General features: G+C 38.6%; 1 protein-coding gene across 1 annotated transcript in view; it reads right to left on the reverse strand.

The window, feature by feature from the left end:
* Window positions 1-20,197, reverse strand: part of PARD3B (par-3 family cell polarity regulator beta) — a 371,997-nt gene that overhangs the window by 91,757 nt on the left and 260,043 nt on the right. The window contains exon 19 of the mRNA XM_027677893.1: window positions 5,250-5,360. Within this exon, the coding sequence (XP_027533694.1) occupies window positions 5,250-5,360 (111 nt within the window). The remainder of the gene's footprint in view (window positions 1-5,249; window positions 5,361-20,197) is intronic.

Below are 20,197 nucleotides of genomic sequence, written 5' to 3' on the forward strand. Positions count from 1 at the left end.
ACAAAAAAAGTGCAGAGGATTATTTTTTACATAGGCTGCCTCCTTATTAACCAACTCTCATGCTACTTTTAAAAATCATACCATTTTCAACAAGGTACTTAATTTTGTAAATTTTATTCTAATGTCAAGTGAGTGTTCAATTCTACTGGAAGAGAGATTTAGGGTCTTAGTAGGAATATTCCAGTTAAAATAATACTAAACAAACAGGAAAACATAGTTTTCTTTCAATTGATAGACACTTTATTTGCATCTGATAGGCAAACAAATTATTATGTGTAAAACTCAAGCGTCTAATATATTTATCCAGTTTGTTTTACAATGATTTTCAAGTATTAGAAAATCAAACTACAACCCCAAACAAGTGGGAAAAAGATGGAAGAAGGGATGAAGAGAAATCTTTTTGAGGGAAGAGACAAGACCTCTTTTAGTATTGAATAATGTAGTAAACATCTTGTTGTTAAAATGATAAATTCTGAGTAATTTACACAGAACACACTAAAAATACAGATTTGAGTCAGCTTGATCAAAATAACCTTCAGACATAGTATTTGCTTTTTCCTTTTATGGGCAGATTCTCGACCTTTGGAGCACATGCTTTATTACAGCCAAACTCTTTGAAGCATGAACAAAATGATGAGTTTATTTAAAATAAGGCCTCAGTCCAATGACGCATGTGACTTGTGTCAGGAAGGACAAAACACTGCCTCAGAGAACTGTGTAACCAGTTAAGTCAATACTCCTGAACCATTACGAACTTCTGTCTTTTTCCAGTCAAGTTTCAGTGACATTGCATTGCTGTGGCACAACGAAAACTAAGGGAGGTAGAGAGAGAAGAAGAAAATAATTTAAAGGAGGTGCCAAACTCATATTCAACTGGACACAGATAAGGCTATTGCTAAAGAAGGAATGCCTACCATCCTAAGTTCCTCTTCACCACTTGAAGCTTGCAGAAGTAGCAGTCATATAATAAAGTACTGGCTTTGAAAAGAAAGGAGGCTTGGGGCTGAGGTCTGGAATGAATTCTTAGCCTGACAGGGACTTTTCAGGAACCTGGACAAGCAGCTGCACTGCCTGCATGTCAGATTCCCACCCACAGGGCACTTTTTTTTCCTGCCAGATTTTCTCTTTTCCACCTCAACTGTAAGTGCTCAGGGTCAGGCCCAAGCTTCCCTAACAGCAACGAACACAATGAGACCTTGATCTTGGTGGGGATTGCTAGGGAATACAAGCAGTAGAAAAAATAATGATGTCAGCATTTCAGTGCAGGATGTGGAGCTGCTTCAGAGAACTGCGTCTACAAGACAGCACAGAGTGTTGTACTGAAAACTGAGACTAGGACAATGTGGAATGGAAATAGAAATTACTAGGCTAGCAAAATACTAAATTTATTTTCACTTTTTGAGGTTAAAATCTGAAACTTGGCAGCCCATAAAAGGAGTTCCCAGGCAAGTTTATGCTGAGGACCAAAGTTGCAAGCAAGTCCAATCCTTTTGGGAATCATCTGCACGACAGAGTGAGCACTCTGTCTGCATACGCCTACTAGCTCTAACACATTCTGGATGTGCCAGACTTGTTGCACATGCACTGTTCAATTTCTTCTCTGTGCAAGCAGGAAATCCAACCTGCTCCAAGCATGATGGACTTACACTCATACAGTACACCTACGTAAGAGCTGATGTTTCCTGTCAGAGCCAGAATCCCTCAGTTTGTACGGCACGGCCAGCCCATAATTGTGCGGTGAACACATTTGACATTTCTGCACGTCTAAAGCTTGTCAAGATTTCTGGAAGAAGGCTGCAGCCTTTACAGAAAGCCTATCTCTAAATTTTGTGAAGTATTATTGTGCCTATCCAACACCAATCAAAAAACTCTGCAAAACTATGAGAGATGGCCTACTCCTGTAAACTGAATATGCACTTCCTACTGAAAAATATTTCTCAGCTGAGAGCTTGGAACAGTTTTCTGCTTTTTGGAGAGCTGCCAAGCATATACTGCATGCAAAACGAACATCCAAAACCATGTGAGTTCCACAGCTGCTAAGATGCTGAAAAGTACTTGATCATTAATCCTGTCACACCCAGCCCAAAAATCAACTACTCCAAACTCTTCCACTAGTGTCCAAAATGGACAACACGGCCTGTGGAAAAAAAAAAGGTCAGATGAAAAAGCATAGTATCATTTAGTATGACAGATCCTGAAATATTTAGGCAGTCAGCATTTAAGAAAACTGTTTGGGCAAAAAGCCTGACTTTAAGACCGTAATAATTGGATTGAGGATCTGAACAAGAACTTATACAGCTAATCTTGGAAAAGTAAAATTAGGTGTGTGTTAATTCTAGAAAGGTTAAATGTTAGAAAAGCAATTTCTATTTTGTTCAAGTTGTTAAATACAGGATTTGATCACAGGTATCAGGGGACAAAACTTTCTACATTTCTGTATTCTACTATTACACCTCCAGTAGTTTTAATATACGCTCATTTCACTCTCAACAAGAACAGATTTGAAAATATGACTGTGCTCTACTAAGCTTCAGTGAAGCTTAGTTTCATAAATATGAGACCAAGTATGCAGGATTGCAGCTAGTGAAGTCATAGAAACAGATGATCTATGGTGTGGATGTGCTACAGGATTTTCTTTGCCAATATGTGCATTAAAATCTTGGACTTGAATTATAGAATTTCTAAATTATAGAATTACTAAATCTTGGGACAGAGCTATAAAACTTGTCTTACTGAGCATCATCACTAGATGAACAGTCAACAACTAAGCAAAAGGACCGAATTACCTTCAAGTCAGGTAATGTTTCCTTAGTGATTTTAATCAATTTTACAAACAGTTCTTACCCATGTATGAGAAGTAGCTCTTCTTTATATAATTTTCCAATAATAATAATAATAATAATAATAATAATAATAGTAGTAGTAGTAGTAGTAGTAGCAGTAGTAATTTCCTCTGATAATAAAATCTCTTCTGTTTTATGATCAACTCAAGAAGGGTTCAATCGTCAGCCTGTAAGTAGTCTTATGTGAGCAAACATACAGAGACATGCTCTTACTTCCTCACAAAGTTGAAGCAAATCACTTGTTTTCACGGCATGTGTTGCATTCCTTTGAGGATAACATAGAGAAAATTTCTTCACTCTTCTTCTGTTTTTCTTTTATTTTTTTCTTTTTAAAATATTTTTATTTTTTAAATATTTTTTATTTTTTTAAATTTTATCTTATTTTTGTGGCTTTTGGTTTTTTTTTCTTTTTTATTTTTAAATTTGAATCCTCCAAACATATAAGATGTATTACCTGATATTATCTGATATAAAAGGGTGATATTTCTATTCTTGTGCCTTGCAGAAGAAGAATCAAATAAGTGAGTTAAAAATATCATCTTGTTCATCCACTTCTCAACACACCTGCTGTTCTCCATTTCAGTCACAAACTCTTCCAGGTCAAAACTTAAATCATTACTAGAGAAACCAGAATGATGAAGACATTGAGCTGCCAGTTTCTAATGCAGCCGTACCAAGTTACTGTCAATCAGTGACTGTAATTAAAAAAAAAGCATGCAATGCTAAAGAAATATTAAGAACAATTATCTTGTGTCCAATTGGAACGTTAGACCCCTAGACAGAAGGGTTCAATTCCTTGCAGCCTGCCAACATTTTAGTAAATGACACTGGCCCTTTAACAGATGGGATACATGCTTCTTAGCTTGCCAGGATCCTAATAAAAGACACTGGCTTCTTTAAAATGAAGGACACATACCTCTCAAATTGCCAGTATCCAAATTGGGAGTCAGCAGTTTAAAATAAAGGCACTCATCAATCTGGCAAAATCAAGGACACGGCACAGAAATTTTAAAACAAATGGTACAAAGTTTCTCCTGACACTACTTAACTTAGATGAACTAAATACTTGAAACACTGGCTAAGCATATCCAGTAACAGCACTATAGCAACTAGACACCTTACTAGCTTTTAAAGTAGAAAAATAGTAAAAATTAACAGCAGACTTCAAGATTTTGGATTTACTTCTTTCCCCCATCAAACCCATTAGCTCCCACTTAACACTAACTCAGACCACGCTGACCACGCACTGCAGGACTCAAAGGAAAGCAGGGTGTCTTTTCCATGGGCACTGACCAGTACCACAAAGGTTGACCCGTGTAGAAACACTCTGTCTGCCCAAAAGGAACCATGTCTGCTTCTATTCTCTCTCCCAGGAACAGGATGCTGCAGTGAAGGAAAGAGACCTCTCAAAGTTTTCCCCTTGCCCTGACAGTGCATATTACTACAACTTGGAAAGTTTTACAGCAACTGTAGACACCTCTGGAGAGCCAGCAAGTATGGACTCTAACTTTTCCAAGAGCAGCCATCAGATGGAAACAAAGACCTTTTTCAGCATATCATGAAGTACTTTTGGATGAGTTGGGGAAAGGGAGAGAGGGGGTTTCTGAATCTTGTTGTCACTAACAAACTGTTCCCAGTTTCTGAAAGGGGAAAACTAGAAAACTAAATTCTCTTTGACTGGAAAGATAAAGAAGTTGCTAAGACTGGGTCTAAAAAAGCATATTTTATGAACAAGACAGACTCCCAGGGCCTTACTTCAGAAATACAGCAACTCACAGCTGGCACACACTCAGCTTCTTGCCTTGCCCATCTCGCCCACACCACTGCCAGCAGACTCCTGCCTCTTCAGACTCAACCATTTGAATCTGCTTTCTTTCAGGTGTCCCTTGCCATACTCAGCACTTGCTGCATAGATATTTCTGCAACATGTGACTTACCAGCAAATGCTGTACAGAAAAGAACAAACCTAAGTACAAAAACTACCATTTGATGGCACAGCCAGCTGAAGCCAAAGAGGTCTGAAGCACTGGAAAACATGGCAGAGGCTGTCAGGAGAGAAGGGAGGAGGTTCTTGCTGCGGAGAGGTAGAGCAGAAAATTGCTAAGTCAGATGGCCTTGGGAATGGGTTGAGGGGGAACAGGTGTTGAAGGAACTTCAACAGCTTAACAGTTGAACTTCACCGGTTTAACAGAAGTTGGGATCTGAATGCTACAGTGAAGTGCACAGAAACTGCAGGAGAACAAGCTCGTGCTGCACCAAGCCTAATGCTCTGGGTTGCCTGGACCTGACTGCCAGCAAGAACCGTCTGGAACATCTCCAGCCAGGCTGGCTGGCTGTTACTTCAGGCAATCACTTCCTCTGAAGTTTTTCACTCAATGAACAAAGATGCTGCTGCCATTTACTCACCTTTCACGTTCCTCTTTCATTTTCTCCAGCTCCTCCTCTTTAAGCATGCCTTGCTTTGGATTCCCCTTCTGATCTGCTTTCCCACTTCTATCTTCTTTTTTCTTTCCAAATCTGTTAAAGATATCAAGGAAGGAGTCATGAGGAAATAACTACTAGAAGAAAAACCAGTACTTATCTAAACCATAGAAATTTTACGACAATAAAAACACTGGGGTTTTATCTTAGTCACTCATAAATTTCCCACATTGCAAAATAAGTTATCAATATTACCTGGGCCATATGCAAGAGAAAGGACTGATTACCAATTGATTTGGACCCTGTACTTTTGAAAGTAATTGCTTGAAACAAAGTTGAAAAGTCCCACCGAACCTGAAATGCAAGGCATTACAGGGATGGAATATTAATATGGCACATACTAAAGGTTCTTGAAGGTTCTTTTTGCCACAGGACAGCTCTCTGAAAGTAATCTGCAGTGGCTGTGGTATCAGCACCCAGACTGGACCACATGTTCTGCTCTTAACAGTAACTACTGCCTCTCATTCATGATTGACCCTAATTTCTGGATTTGTTCTTTGCTTAAATTCAGAAAGAATAAAATCTATGTTCCAAGAGTACAAAACGAGACAGTTCCTAAGAGCTCTTTTTTAAACTTCTAGGGTTTTCTTTCTGCCTAGTAATATACTATCATGTAATATTTATGCTGTGAAAGTCCTCCAGAGGCCCCAGTGGGCTCAGGGCTTCCACTGTTGTTTTATACACTGTACAAATATGCATAACAAGTCTGCTTTACACAGCCTATAAGGGGTGGCTGAACTGGGGAGCTGCATTTAATTTCTGATGAAGCTAGATAGAATACTGGGGTCAAATATGCTCATTAAGTATAGACCAAAAGGTATATAAAGCTTCCCTCCTCTCCCCCAATTTGAAATTCTCCGTTCCACAAGTAAGTAAATGATCAGTCTGTGTCTTCCCCTGCAAATTAATGTATCCTTGCATGCATGACAATAATGTAAAGAAAAGTAATTATTTTTAAATTAAAAATACTACACTGCAAACTAATTACTCTGACTCAAAACTGCAAACTCCTCTGTGAAACTCTGCAGCATTGCCTTGGTGATTTTTTTTTTATTTTTCATGTCAGCCCAAACTGCCTCAAGTGGAATAGCTGAACTACTGTGCATATACTTAAGCTGTAAATCATTGACTTTAGGTTTCTCTGCTGATGAAAGCAGAACTTTTGCAAATACCAAGTCAGGTTCATAAGCTAATGATCCAAATTTTTTGTGAATTTAATTAATAATTCTGAGCTTGTGGTCAAACAAAGTTATCGGGAACTCTGCAGCAGGTCTCCCAGACAATACGAACTTGGAAAGGGAATGATGGCTGTGAGAGACAGACATGTAGCATGTGGTGCCAATAAAAAGGGCAAATACTACAGGTAGTAACATGAAATGCTTTATCGTAGTTCTGTCATGGACTGTGCTGGGGAGCAGAAAGAGTCCTATCAGTGCATTGTTTTCTCTTTTTTCCTATGTGTAGCAATGGAGATAGATGGTGTCTTGTACTCTTTGAGGGATTCTTGGCTCAAAACTTACATACATCTCATCTACAAACAATCTTCAGTTCTTTTTTTATGGTCCCTACTCCTTTCGGTGCTTCCAGAAATACAGCACATGCTTTCCACACTTTTGCTTTTCCTGAGTGCAGAGCAGCACACCAATTTCACTGCTACTTTCTGAGTTCTAGCGGTTCCAAGAGACTGTGGAGTCACAAACCCCATCAGAAGGTGGTGGCGGCAGTGAAGGCAGCAGACAGGTGACACAAGAGAGAGAGGTTGTACATATAGAGTGAGAAGGGCTCATAGATATGAAGTGACCCAGGTAAAAATAAAAGCTAGATGAAACTGCATATATGGCTCTCTACAGAGATGCCAGCCAAACAATAAGTCGCCTGGGGATGAGCATGAGCAGCCTGCTCCTGGAACACCCCTGCTTTCTGACTCTCGCCCAGGCGGGGAAGGTCTCATGGCAGTTTTCTCAAGAGGCTGCATTAGCACTTGCATCTTGGTCATAGTCCAACTCTGGTACTTTGTTTATATTCAGGCTGCCTGGTTCTCTCCCAGAGTTTCAATTATGGGCTTGTGGAGTCTCATATTCGACTGTAGCATGTATTGATTTTGAAAACATTATTCTTAGGCATTTTGTATTGCTGCAGGGAGTTGAAGTTGGATATGTTGCATACTCGAGAGAAATGTAAAAAAATCCCAAAAAATCTTTAACATACATCCCTTACAAGTCTAGATATTATTTCTTGCTTACTAGGGAAATACATTTTAAATAAAATGAAGTGACAGTTTTGATTGCAATAATTGCCAGCATGACGGCTTTCTGCAAAAACAGTGCTCTTTGCTGGTAGAGCTGCTTTTGCCATAAAATTGGCATGTTCCAGTGTAATTATAATCTGGGAATAGTGAGTTGGTCTTGATGAAAACAACTTTTGTTGTTGTGCTGCATCAAAAGCAGCGTGGGCAGCAGGAGGTGATTTTGCCCCTCTGCACTTGTGGGACCCCATCTTGAGTACTGCATCCAGCTCTGGGGTCCTCCAACATATGAAGGACATGGACCTGTTGGAGTGAGTCCAGAGTCGGGATGCAAAGATGATCAGAGGGCTGGAGCATCATTCCTACCAGAATGAATCCAGACAGACTGAGAGAGCTGGGGTTGTTCAGCCTGGAGAAGAGAAGGCTCCAGGGGAGACCTTACAGCACCTTCCAGTACCTAAAGGGGGCCTACAAGAGAGCTAGGGAGGGACTTTTCACAAGGGTAAGGACTGACAGGATAAGGAGAAATGCCTTTAAAGTGAAAGAGGGTAGGTTTAGATTAGATATTAGGAAGAAATTCCTCACTGTGAGGGTGGTAAGACACTGGTGGAAGTGTTCAAAACCAGAGCGGATGGGGGCCCTGAGCAACCTGGTCAAGTGGAAGGTGTCCCTGCGCACGTCAGGGGGGTTGGAACTGGGTGATCTTTAAGGTCCCTTCCAACCCAAACCATTCTATCATTCTATGACTGTTTTTTTTGCTAATTTTGGTTTCAGATAGGATTTGAGCAGGCTTACAAGATTTGACCTGTTATACTAAATAGGCAGCACATTGCTCACAGCTAGGGAAATATTCAGATGTGGGGGTTTTTTGGCCTCTTTTTGCACACTGCTATACCATAAAAATCCATTCTATTATTATTATTGTTTTTCATTCCATTCTCTTATTGTTATGTTTTTCAGTTCAACAAAATCTTGCACAAACATTAGAAAATAAAAGCAGCAAAAAGTTTAACACTGTTAAGAAAAGTGATATAATGCAGACAACCTTAAACAACAAAGAACCCAGTATCATCTCTGCCTGAATTTATACACCCTGCCCTCAAATTTATGGTCTGCTCTCTGATGCATTCTAATTACCATGGACTTCCAGTGATAAAATTAACTTCCACCCATTGTAATTTTGCATGGGTTTGTGCACTACAGGCTTACTGGTTCTCTACTGCCTATAGGAACAACAACAACAACAACAACAACAAAAGTAGTAAGGGTACTTGCTGCCCAACTAGGTTTGATCATGTTGTCACTCATATCGGAGTGAGGCCTTACACTGATTTCAACAGGGATAGGATAAAATCTGTTGTTGAAATTATACTATGGAATAAATCAAATCCATATTAAAATTATATGAAAACTGAATAGCTTTAGGATTTGAAATTTCCAATTCTCCAGGCAACAAATAATTGAACTGTGGTAAAATCTGCCTTCCGTATTAATACTATTGTCAGCAGAATAAAAACATTAATGAAAAAATGTATGATACACGAATTTTTAAAATGTCTGTTTTGCTATACTGTGCAGTCAAATTCCCTTGAACTTAGTAACTGATGGATTTATTACTCTGAAAACCTTATATAGCAAATGGGGAAATATAACTAGAAGACCTAAAAACAAATGGATCAGCTGTATCCTCTCATTCTATATGCATGTATAATCAGTTTATGTCAAATGAAGCCACTGGTAATCGTAATGACAGTAAGGAAATAAATCCATGTCTTCCCAGGTTGAGTGACTGCCCCAGCTCTCTGATTATCTACTGTAAATGCCTGGGAAGTACTGTTAAAGATGTTACAGCCCTATTAACCTTAGTATAATTTTCAGTTGGAAAAGTTAATATTCCACCTACTCAGAGCATAGTCCTCCTGTAAATAAAAGCATAAAGGGATTTTCTTTATGTGATCAGACCTTTGAGCACTTCATCCTTATGGGAAAAGCCCATATGTGACTGTTGAAAACATGCTGTGCAAAAGTGAGGCATTATCCTTTTTCTATTAATTTCAAAAGGTGCCCTGCAAACAACTAAAATTTTTCCCCTTAGAAACATTAAGGGAATAAAGTATCTGAATACCAAAGATATGTTGTCTTCCTGTAGTATTTATAGCCATTCTACTGGCTATAGCATTAAAGCATTTTCATGTTTCTTTCCAAGGATTCTAAGGGATAAAAATGAAAACAAACCTACTATAGACCTGTTCTGTTATACTTGGGATAAATGTCTTGCACGCAAGACTTAAAACTGTGGTCATGGCAACACTTCGTTTCCGTGTGGAGCCGGGGCCTTCCAGATCTCAAATGTGTTGATATTTGCTTCAAGGATTAAAAAGCAGGCAGGTCTATAAAGTACCAGACTTCTAAGCTGGAGAAACATCTGGAGGGTAGAACCCCTAAGCAGCTTGCTGACTAAATTCAGTCATTTGGATTTCTTAGCTAATTCAGTTACCCCAGATCAGGAGGTGTCATTGCAGCTAACAGGGTACATAATGAAAGTACAAACATCTGTGGGAAAATAATTCAAGAGAGCCTATGACACAGTCAAGCAAGATACAAAGCCTAACACTGTCATAAAATCTTTACATCTCCAGAAATTATCTGTAAAAAAACAGAGTTATCTGTAAAGTACATATAAGAAAAGCTCTGACTCTTAGTCATTTCACAGCAAAACGGGAGAAAATGCTGAGATTATTAAAGCATGTCCCTTATGAAAGACTAGAAATAACCCTTAAAATTAAATTTAAATGTGAGTAAGAATGAATGAGTGAGAAAGAAAGATAAAGATACTAATACGGTATGATTTTCAGGTCCACACAGGGACTATAAAAAGCTTATTAACTGCCACTACTACCGTGTGTTTTAAGTTATTTTATCACTCAGCTTTTATGGCAGAAGAAATACTCTAGAAGCAGTGCTGTGCTTTGATTAATCACTTTCATACGTACACTTTTAAAGAGTATTAAACATTGCCGTAAAGATCCTTAGTGAGTCAGACTTGTTGGTGATTACAGGCCAGGCTCATTTTACATTTATGTTAATAGCAGCATTAATGAAATACATCTTTCACATTTTAGTGTCTCTCTAAATACCTAAAAGGTTTGTTACTAAATGTTTACTTATTGGACAGAAGTATGCCACTGAGTATTACGCCAGTGGGACCAAGAGCTTTGCAATGGCTGAAAAAGCTACAGAAAGAAAAGAACATGTTTTAGTAAAACAAGTTTGACAACTTGAGAACAGAGCACACACAGCAAGGGCTGGGCAATACTCTTCAAATCTTCACCAATATCCCAGAAGATGAAAGTACCTCTGTGACACAAATTAAACTTATGGTAAAAGGACAGCCAGGAAGGGTAAGCATCTCTTTTCCTTGCCCCTCTGCCAGGTCCATGCTTCCAGAGAGTGGATCCCATTCCCTCTGCAGAGGATTTAGCTCCAGAAACATCGAGATGTCACCCCCCGCCTAGTGTGCAAGACCTATTGCAGCAAGTCCTCCCCATGACAAAGCCTTGCCCAGGAGCAGGTTTTGACCCAATCTCCCTGCTTTGGCAGGGTGAGAGCAAAGCCCCGATAACATGATGAACACCGGAGAGGGTCATTTCAGCCCCTTCTGCTCCCTGCTCCTGGGTAGGTAGTGCGTCCAGCTCTGGGCAAAGGGAGAGGAAGGGCTAAAATGGGAACACCACCACCACAGGGCTGGGAAGTGCTGTGTACAACACCAATACTGTTGGGTAAGCTGGAAAGAGATTTGGAAAAGTAAAGGAAAAAAAATCCTCTTTTAACTAGATTTGATAAGGTTTGCTTGCAGGAAAGAGTTTCCCAGCTAGGTTGGTGCTCCCTGTTGTCCCATTGCTGGAGCTCATTCCCAGGGCAGCACTAAGGGGAGAGCAGCAAAAGCAACAGCTTCTCACAGAGAACAACAGGGAAGCTTAGGCAACCAAAACCAGCTCACCTGCAAAGGGAAAAATGACAAATCTCTGATTACATCAGTGGAGGTATACAACCGATTGTTCAAGTGTGCTGTTCTACAATTATTATTTGTATTTCACAAATGTAGCTAAACTTCATGAATGTGAGTATCCTCATATTTAGCCACCTTCAAATTATTTTGGGAGATAATCACCACTATCAGAGTTAAAACTGATTATGATCAGCAGGAAAAGAAGTTATGCAGAAATTGCAAATATAAAGAAATCCACCTTATTATGCTCCTCTTATGTCAAAATAAAGCAAAAAAGTGCCATTTTTTAATTTCTTTATATTTATTTTTTTATTTACTGTATCAGACTGCTGGAGCTAGAATAAAATGACTGAACTTCCAGAACCAGTCTAATGGGAGTAAAACTTATCTTTCTAAAACTCTGATTAAACAAAACCTCCCCCCACCCGTTTATTTCTTTGATGCCCAAATTAGCATCTTTTCTGCGGCATGCTGAATTAATTAGTACAGTGACAAAGAATTAGTCCAGATAAGATCAAAGCTGAAACCATATTTATCTGGAATTTGAAATTAAGAGCAGAGAGTATTAACCCTCAGCACTTCAAGGAGCTTTCCACATGGCATACTTAGTAAGCCTTCCATGAGTTCATTCAAAATAAATCAACAGTGCAATTTTTTTCCCCACTGAAGTTTTGCTAAAAGGAAAAGAAATTTGCCATGAAGTCTGCTACAATGCGGAACTGCCTTTAATGCAGACCCTGTACATGCTACTCATTATGTAACTCGTAGGCATCAGTAGAACAAAGCAAACAAAGCCGAGAAAAGACAGTTAATCACATTTGTATTAATGCTTGGATCATCACATTGTTCACAGTTTTAAGGGCTAATGAAAGAATTCCCAGCACCGAATCTGAGAAGCTGAGTGATATAACACCTCACAGGTAAATAATCCATAATCTTCAGTGGAGAGGGTCATACATAGAAACGAAATGTCAAACAGAAGCCCTCAATTACATAGAGAAGTTTACTCTGAGAGTACCATGTGGACAGCAATAAAGGAAAATCTTCATTGCTGGTATCATTGCCTCGGATATTATCTGTGTTTCAGTATCAGATAAAAGACTGGAGGTTGTTTGCCATGTGAAATACAAGAGGTCGATCTTCTGCCTAGAAATTTTTGCAGAACAGAGGCAGTCTAAATAATTGCCCCAAAATCTTCTTATCCATCTTCTGAAAGCTTTTGAGCTCCATAACCTTATTTTTTAAATGTAAAACTTGCTCTTAATTTAGATAGAAGTATATATATACTACACATATACTATAACTCATTCTGGTAATTAGGTACTAGGAGATTCTTACCAGTGGGGCAGTCCCATTCATCTGTACCATATATCAAATCTTACTTCTGCAGTATATAAAATGACTGAAGACAACCCCCAAGGCATGTGATGGTACCCTAGGACTTGGGGCAACTGAGTAAGAAGTGGTTGTTGCAAAACAACAAAGTCCATCTACTGAACCAATGGAATGGAATAACTCTCATCAACTAATATGTAAATATAGACAATAGAAGGCAGATATCAAGAGTCATCCTTTATACTTCAAGGAACTTATTTTTAGACAACATGCTGAGGAAGCCTGAGTGTTGAAGCATTTATGAATTATTATCTATTATTATCTGACCAGGAAAATCATGATGTTGAATGGCAGCTGTGCATCTATTTCCATGAAATGATGTTTTAATCATCCAGTGACCATGTTGCTAGTCTTTTTGGCCACCAGGACAAGAATTCTGCATCCCACATCACATACACGACAAAAGAAAAATCTGCAGTAAATGAGGACAGCTGTGATTTACAGTTTGATCAGAAGGGGGAAAAAAAAATCAATTTATGGTCTGTCCAATGCAACAAGCCCTGCCTGTTTGTCCACCAGACTGTGGAATTACCCTCCAACCAAGTAAGAAATTATTCCCATATATTCTTATTTGTCCCTACTTTCATACAGCATCAGTCATTTTCCCCTCTTGGTTCCACCTTACAGGCAAGTAATTTTTTTCTGAAGTGAATACTAATTCTGTTTCAGACAGTGCAGAGAAACATTGCTATACCTATTCTGTATGGAGTTTGCAAATGCCAACCTGCCAAGCCCAGAGGAACATGACAATCACATCCATGTCTTGGGCATGGCAACTCCACACTCAAAGCAAAGGAAAAGGACCAGATTATTGAGCCCTTGACTGCTTTCTTAATTTCCATTTTGTAGTAACCCATTTTCTCATCTCTCCACAAAAAGAGAATAAAAGAAAGAGAGAAGTAGGCAGTTAGGCCAGCTACTAATTTTTCTGGAAATTTGTTATTCTCTGTCAAGCAGGAAAAAAAGTTCTCAGTTTCTGACTGAGAACCACTTGAAGGTGGTCTTTTCAGGGAAAAGACCAACTGAAAGGAGCTAAAAGGTAGCTCTTTGAGTTCCAAACATGACAAGAACAGGCTGCTGAGTTTCTTCTTTTCTGTTTCATGTTTTCTCCTATGCTGTGTGTCTCTTTCCCCTATTACTAGCCACATGAACCCAGAATTCACCAAAGTATCAACTACATATATATGTGTAGTATACGTACGTATCATGCATTTTTATCAGGGGAAGGACTTTTCATTTTTCTTATAACTCTCATGGTATTTGGTGCTTTTCTTAGTATTTCAGCTACTGATGAGTCTCCACTCGCACTACAAAACTTCTTGCTCAGCCCTCTTGGCTATGGAAAAACAATATAAAACTGTGACATTATCAGAACTGCGGATACAAAACTCATGAGGCAAATTAAATATACGACATTTGCAAAACAAAACTGAAAACCTGCTACATTTGCACTCAGAGCCATGATATTTCGAGGTGTCAGACTTGCTAATCATCTCACCACTGCAGTGCTCACCTTCTCAACCAAATCACGTGCCTTCCTCCCCTTACATGCCACAGTGGGGATTTGTTGGGGCTTATCTGACTTTCATGAAGTGAAACTGCACATTGCAGGTTCCAACGAGATCTCCAAGGAAAAACATGACCCTTGAAAAAATAGCAGGAATAGAGAGGACTCCTCTGCCCATGTTTTAATTGAGACAACACCCCAGACTTCATGAAGGCTCCATTCTCTATGGAATGTAGTGACAATAATGAGCAGTTAATGTTGAATATATTTCATCATATCCATTCTAAAATGAAGAAACTGAGCCATGAAGAGTAAAAATTACTTGCCCAGTTTAAAAGATCCTATTCTCTCTGTCTACTGATCACTTCAGAGCTATGATTACATTATCACTGCATACCTACCTGCCTCATTTTCCAACCAGTTTGCTATGATGCTTTTTCCCCTTGACTATGTCCCCCATATCACCTCAAAGTTCTCATTAATTTCCTTTTTCTCCCCTAACACACTCTCCTCCTCCTTGCTCCACACTCCTTTCTTATGCCCTACTGCTGCACTGCTACAAAAATACCTCTTCCTGGAGATTTCTGCTGGAGACTGCACAAAAGGAATGTCTTGGGCACGAGCACTCTTGCCTCTGAGGAGCAATGTGCAGCGAAGACATGCAGAGATCTCTACAGTAGCTGAGCTACCAAAATGGTCTCGACTCTTTCTCAGTGGGATGCATTAGCCTGTGTTTGAGCTCAAGCTCAGAGAATTTTAAAAACTCTGAAATAAGAGACAGTTCATACTGAAGAGATGTTTTCGAAGGGAAACTTATAAGAGGGAGAGGGTTGGCTCTTAAATAGGAAAGGGAGATTGTAAAGGCAAAGAAAAGACCTATGATGACTTGCTTTTAGGTTTCACAATAGGCTTCTAAAGTTTAAGCATCACAAATTCCACCTCTCTGCCTCTACTATAGCTGGCATTTTTACAAAGCAGTAACATTCAAAACAGTGCCAAAGTAAGAGAGGATTTACATATATACTGTATTTTGAAAGATGTGTTTTGGCATAACAAATAATAGATGTTTGTGCATTTTTAAACTGTCAAAATCAGTTCTTCTGATAAATAATACCTTCCCTCCCTGGCCTTGGCTATAGTACATTACTAATTAGACATAGTAGTTTGTGGTTAACATCCTTCCCTACAGATTTATTATTAGCTTCTATATTCTTTTCAGTAGAATTGTGCTAATGGTAAGGTCTGCTGGAGGCCAACTGCATGAAGCCACTGGGAGGAGAAATCTGTTTGCCTGTCAACAGTGGCTATCAATTAGAACTGTAAATGTGATTCCTTTAAGTGTCTTGGATGGTAGCAGAGAATTCCAGTGATGGATTAGGGGGATGAATCACTTTCATATTGAAATAAAGGAAGCTTTCAAACAAACAACTATCTGCATAAAACAAATTCACCACTATTTTTGAGCAAGTCTAGCAGAACCTGTTTGACCTGCCAAAATTCCCCTCTGCTATTTTCCCAGAAATCGCAGCTTTTCAGCACTTTATGTGGCATACTGACAAAATTGATACTAGATTATTCTGTGGTTTTCTAAGGAAAACTTTGCTTAGGATAGCTACAGCAATAGAAGAAAAAACAATGATGTTGCTGAAAGACATTATCCATAAAAAAGAACCAGTGAGACGATGCAATTCCACTGTTCACTGATTCGGGATGCAGCCTTGGCCACAGATAGCAATTTCCCCTTTGATACAAGCACCCCGCTCTCATTAGCATCACTAAGAGTTGTATGGACACACTGATGGGAATATGTTCCCCTGTGTTTCACAGGAAATTAACACCCCTCACTTGGGGACTGAAGGAGGCACTGTCTGTCACTCTCAGGCATCCTCTCTGCCAGTTAATTAAGCAAAAACCTCTGCCGCAACTCTCAAGAGGAGGCTCTTCCCTGTTCTCCTCGGTACAGCTAACCTGACACAAAGCAAAATGTCAGGAGCAGGAGCTAGGAATGGTGATGTTCAGGGAAGACGAACTTCAGCCTGCATTTGCCAAGCTATTCTGCCATTAGATTTTTGTGGATTTTGAAAATAGTTATTAGAAGTCAAATTGATTAGTTATAGCTGAGTTTAAGCTTTAAGAAAGATTTAAGAAAGTATCTTCATCTCTCAGACATTGTGGCTTTTGGTTACTGGTTATTTTCAGCAGGAATAATTCTAGATGGCACATATAAAAACCAGTCAGCAAGACTGCTAACCCTCCAGGACTGCTATTTTCATGCCAAAAGAGTGACTAACCAATACGGGAAAAAGCAAAGGGCTCAACAACATTCACAAAACACGGCTCTGGCAGCTGAAGGACAATGGTTCAGGATGGGGAAGGTTTCATCTAGTCATTAAACAACAGCCTCATCAGGCTGAGAAACTAAACTGAAGGTATTAAAAATTTTCCTCAGTGCCACTTTATAAATAAAAAATAAATCTCAGAACTAAGTCACTGAATGTTTCAGTCAATTACATGAACTACACAGCTCTGTCATATCTGTTTGCAAAAGTATTGCTCATGAACTATGAGCCAGCAAACGTCTTTGTCAGGTTTCAGTGAAAACCTGGCAATTACTCCTGTTTCCTGAATCTTAAAAGAAGTAATTCTGGTGCAATCAGATAAAGAAATACATTTTACTGGACAAAGTCAGAGAAAATCATTAGAATAGTGTTTAAAACCACAAAGTACTTTTACTTTGCTGGCTATTACAACCACGTAGCTGGAAGTTGCACAAACACCATAAACAGCCCAGATTCCCAAAACTTTTTCCTTATTGCATATTTCTTGCTTTTCACACATGGACTCCCTACCACAGATGTTCATACACAATTTTAAAAATAATTATTTGCTATTGTTGTTTGTATTACCAGCCAGTGAATTTTTGTGTAACAATGCACAGAAAAATCTATGCTTTCCTGTTCAGATACAGCAAAGCTTTGTTCACCACACAGAGGTTTTGACTTCTTTTCTCATTACCCCCACAGCTCCGTGTCCTAAGGTTATATTCACTTATTCAACTATTTGCAATACCAAACTACTGGTGCTAATTTTACCTAGTGACCAAAATGAGCACAGATACCTTAAAAATTCTGAATGTTATCAGTCTTAGCTTAAAGAAATTAGTCCAAAAAAGAGCTTCATTATGAAGGTGATAAAACAAATGTTAAATTCAAAGCCCACATCAGCATAGAAAGTTGAAGAATCCAGATGAAGTCTATCACTCATTTCATTAAAAGTTTTGTCACAAGAGCTGCCAGTATCACTGCATGAATAAAAACTAAACGGTGTTGATAAAAAACTACTCCAGGGTGTATAGTCAGTCAATGAACTTAATTCTCTTTTGTCTCCAAACTGTGCTTGATACAATCACAATTTTTCTTGAATGTATGAGAGATTAGCCGTCGTCCATCAAATAATTTGTAGAGAAAAACTCTGGCTTACAAGTTACCCATGAATTACTGAAAACAATCAGTATTCATTACAATGAACGTTCTGCTTATTCATCATTAACTGCAACTGATCACATGTACTGTTTCTGTTTCTTAACTTGATAAATCATTGTTTCAAAACTACCTTCACAAGCAGAGGGGAGGAGAAGCCACCCCGCACTTCGTGGAAAACATGTTTTGGCAATGGTCCCAAAAATTTACTGCATAAAAACCCCCACAACCATATGAACACAAATTTCACCACACGAGTGCTCACAGTTGATGAATTACATTTAGCTGAAAGTATTTAATCTGTAAAACAAACTAGAGACCTGACTGTGAAACAATTTAAGCATCTTCATTTCTATTTCTCTGGCTGTATCCTTGGTCTCCTATCATAGGAAAGACAGAAAAAGAGTGCCTAATTTATCAACTATATATACCACTCATAATTTGATCTTTCTATATCACTATTTATTTTGATTTATTAGATACAACATTTAAAACAGATTTTTTTGTCATGATAATCGAGTTGTCTTTGTAGTCTCACACTATTGTTGTGTATCTAGACAACTGTACCAAAGATGTACAGTTTTAGATGAAGTTGCATTATTAATTTATAGTGCCATGAAGTTATTTCGTCATGGTCTTATAACTAAAAAGCCCAGTTGCCTAGCCTCAATTTTGTTTTTCTTCTCATGTGGGCAAAATGAAATCCTTTTACCCCTTTCCCTCCAGTACATTTTCCTGTCATCTTCTGTCTCACTTGTACATAGCTGTTCACTTGTACCACTGTCTCTTTTTCCGCAGCTGCTCAACAGACAAGTATCACAAATATATAAATACAGTCCAGTGATCCTTGAAAAAAATAATCACAGGATACAGGAATATGAAGCAGAAATCATGGTCAAATCCAAGGTCCTGAATTTCAATAACTGGAAAGCTGTACATCTGAAAAAAACCTTCCCCCAAGTCCACTCACAATAGCTGGAATTAACAACTACATCTTTTGTACTATTAGACACACTTCCTCTAGCAATTAGCTGGCATATTCTCTAAATAAGCAGAGTTGTAAAAGCCAGCTAAAGCCCCAATACTTCTATTGGAAATCTTTAACCAAAATCCCTAGTATTTAAGAGATTGGTTGAAATTTGCTTCCAAATAGGGTACTTTCTTATTATGCAGAGGATAGTGAGAATTTAATCTTACATAATGTGTCTAGTACTGTTTGAAACAAATGAAAAAGGAAAAGTAATGACATGAAGATACCTAAAGGTTCTCATCTTGCTCAAGAAATATCCAGAAGGTGGAATGGAGAGTCTGAAAAATAAAATGCCTGGACAAGGGAAGAAACTAAACAATAGGTTTAACTGCACTGAGGTGCAAAATATTTGTTGATTTGAGTATAAAGGAACTCAGATGTGGTATTTAGGTTTAACCAAAAAAGACAAGGAAAACATACACATTGCGTGAACAAACAAATATCTGTGTGACTTCTGTTGCAGAGAAAGAATGTTGGCAAAAGAAAACACTGGTATTGAGACAGATGCCCAATATCACTAATGTCTCTGCACTAAATATCTTGACCTGCAAGCTGATTTTACATCTGTTAACTACATTTTTTAAAAACATATTTAGTTGACACCACATTCCAGTTTGTCTTACTAGCACGCCTACTCAAAAACAAATATGCACAGAGGCATGAACAACACCCTGCCTGGGAAATCCCTTCTCTGCCTTCCAGTAGTTACTCCCTGAATTTGAGCATGGCGTAGGAGACAAACTCAAGATAAGCTTTCCATGTCCTCATGGTTCCAGTCACAGCACATGCTAAGAAATGTTCATTTTCCTGAGGCAGGGCCAAAGGAGAAAGGCCTATTTTATTCTAGTCCATCTTTATAATTCCCCCAGTAGATGCAGTGTTTACTGTTTTGTAGAACAGCTGCTCAGAACAAATGCAAACACCAAGTTTGTCCTGTGGTATTTAAGTTCTCACGCCAGAGAAACTCCATGTCTCCTATCAAAAAAAGAAGGTATTTCTTAGATGCATTATTTTCCCAAATATCAAACACAGAGAGTAAACTGGTTGAAAATATGAAAAAACTGCAACTTCATCCAGACATAGAAAAGTTCTTCTAAAAGGAAGTCCATTAAGATAAACCAAGAAAGGTCTCGCTTATCATCACTAAACAGTAACTTGAGCTCAGGATTAAACTTAGCCAGATCACTTATGCCATTGATAACCTATTT

This window comes from Neopelma chrysocephalum, unplaced genomic scaffold, assembly GCF_003984885.1.
Source record: "Neopelma chrysocephalum unplaced genomic scaffold, ASM398488v2 Primary Assembly neopelma1_44, whole genome shotgun sequence".
Classification (NCBI taxonomy): domain Eukaryota; kingdom Metazoa; phylum Chordata; class Aves; order Passeriformes; family Pipridae; genus Neopelma; species Neopelma chrysocephalum.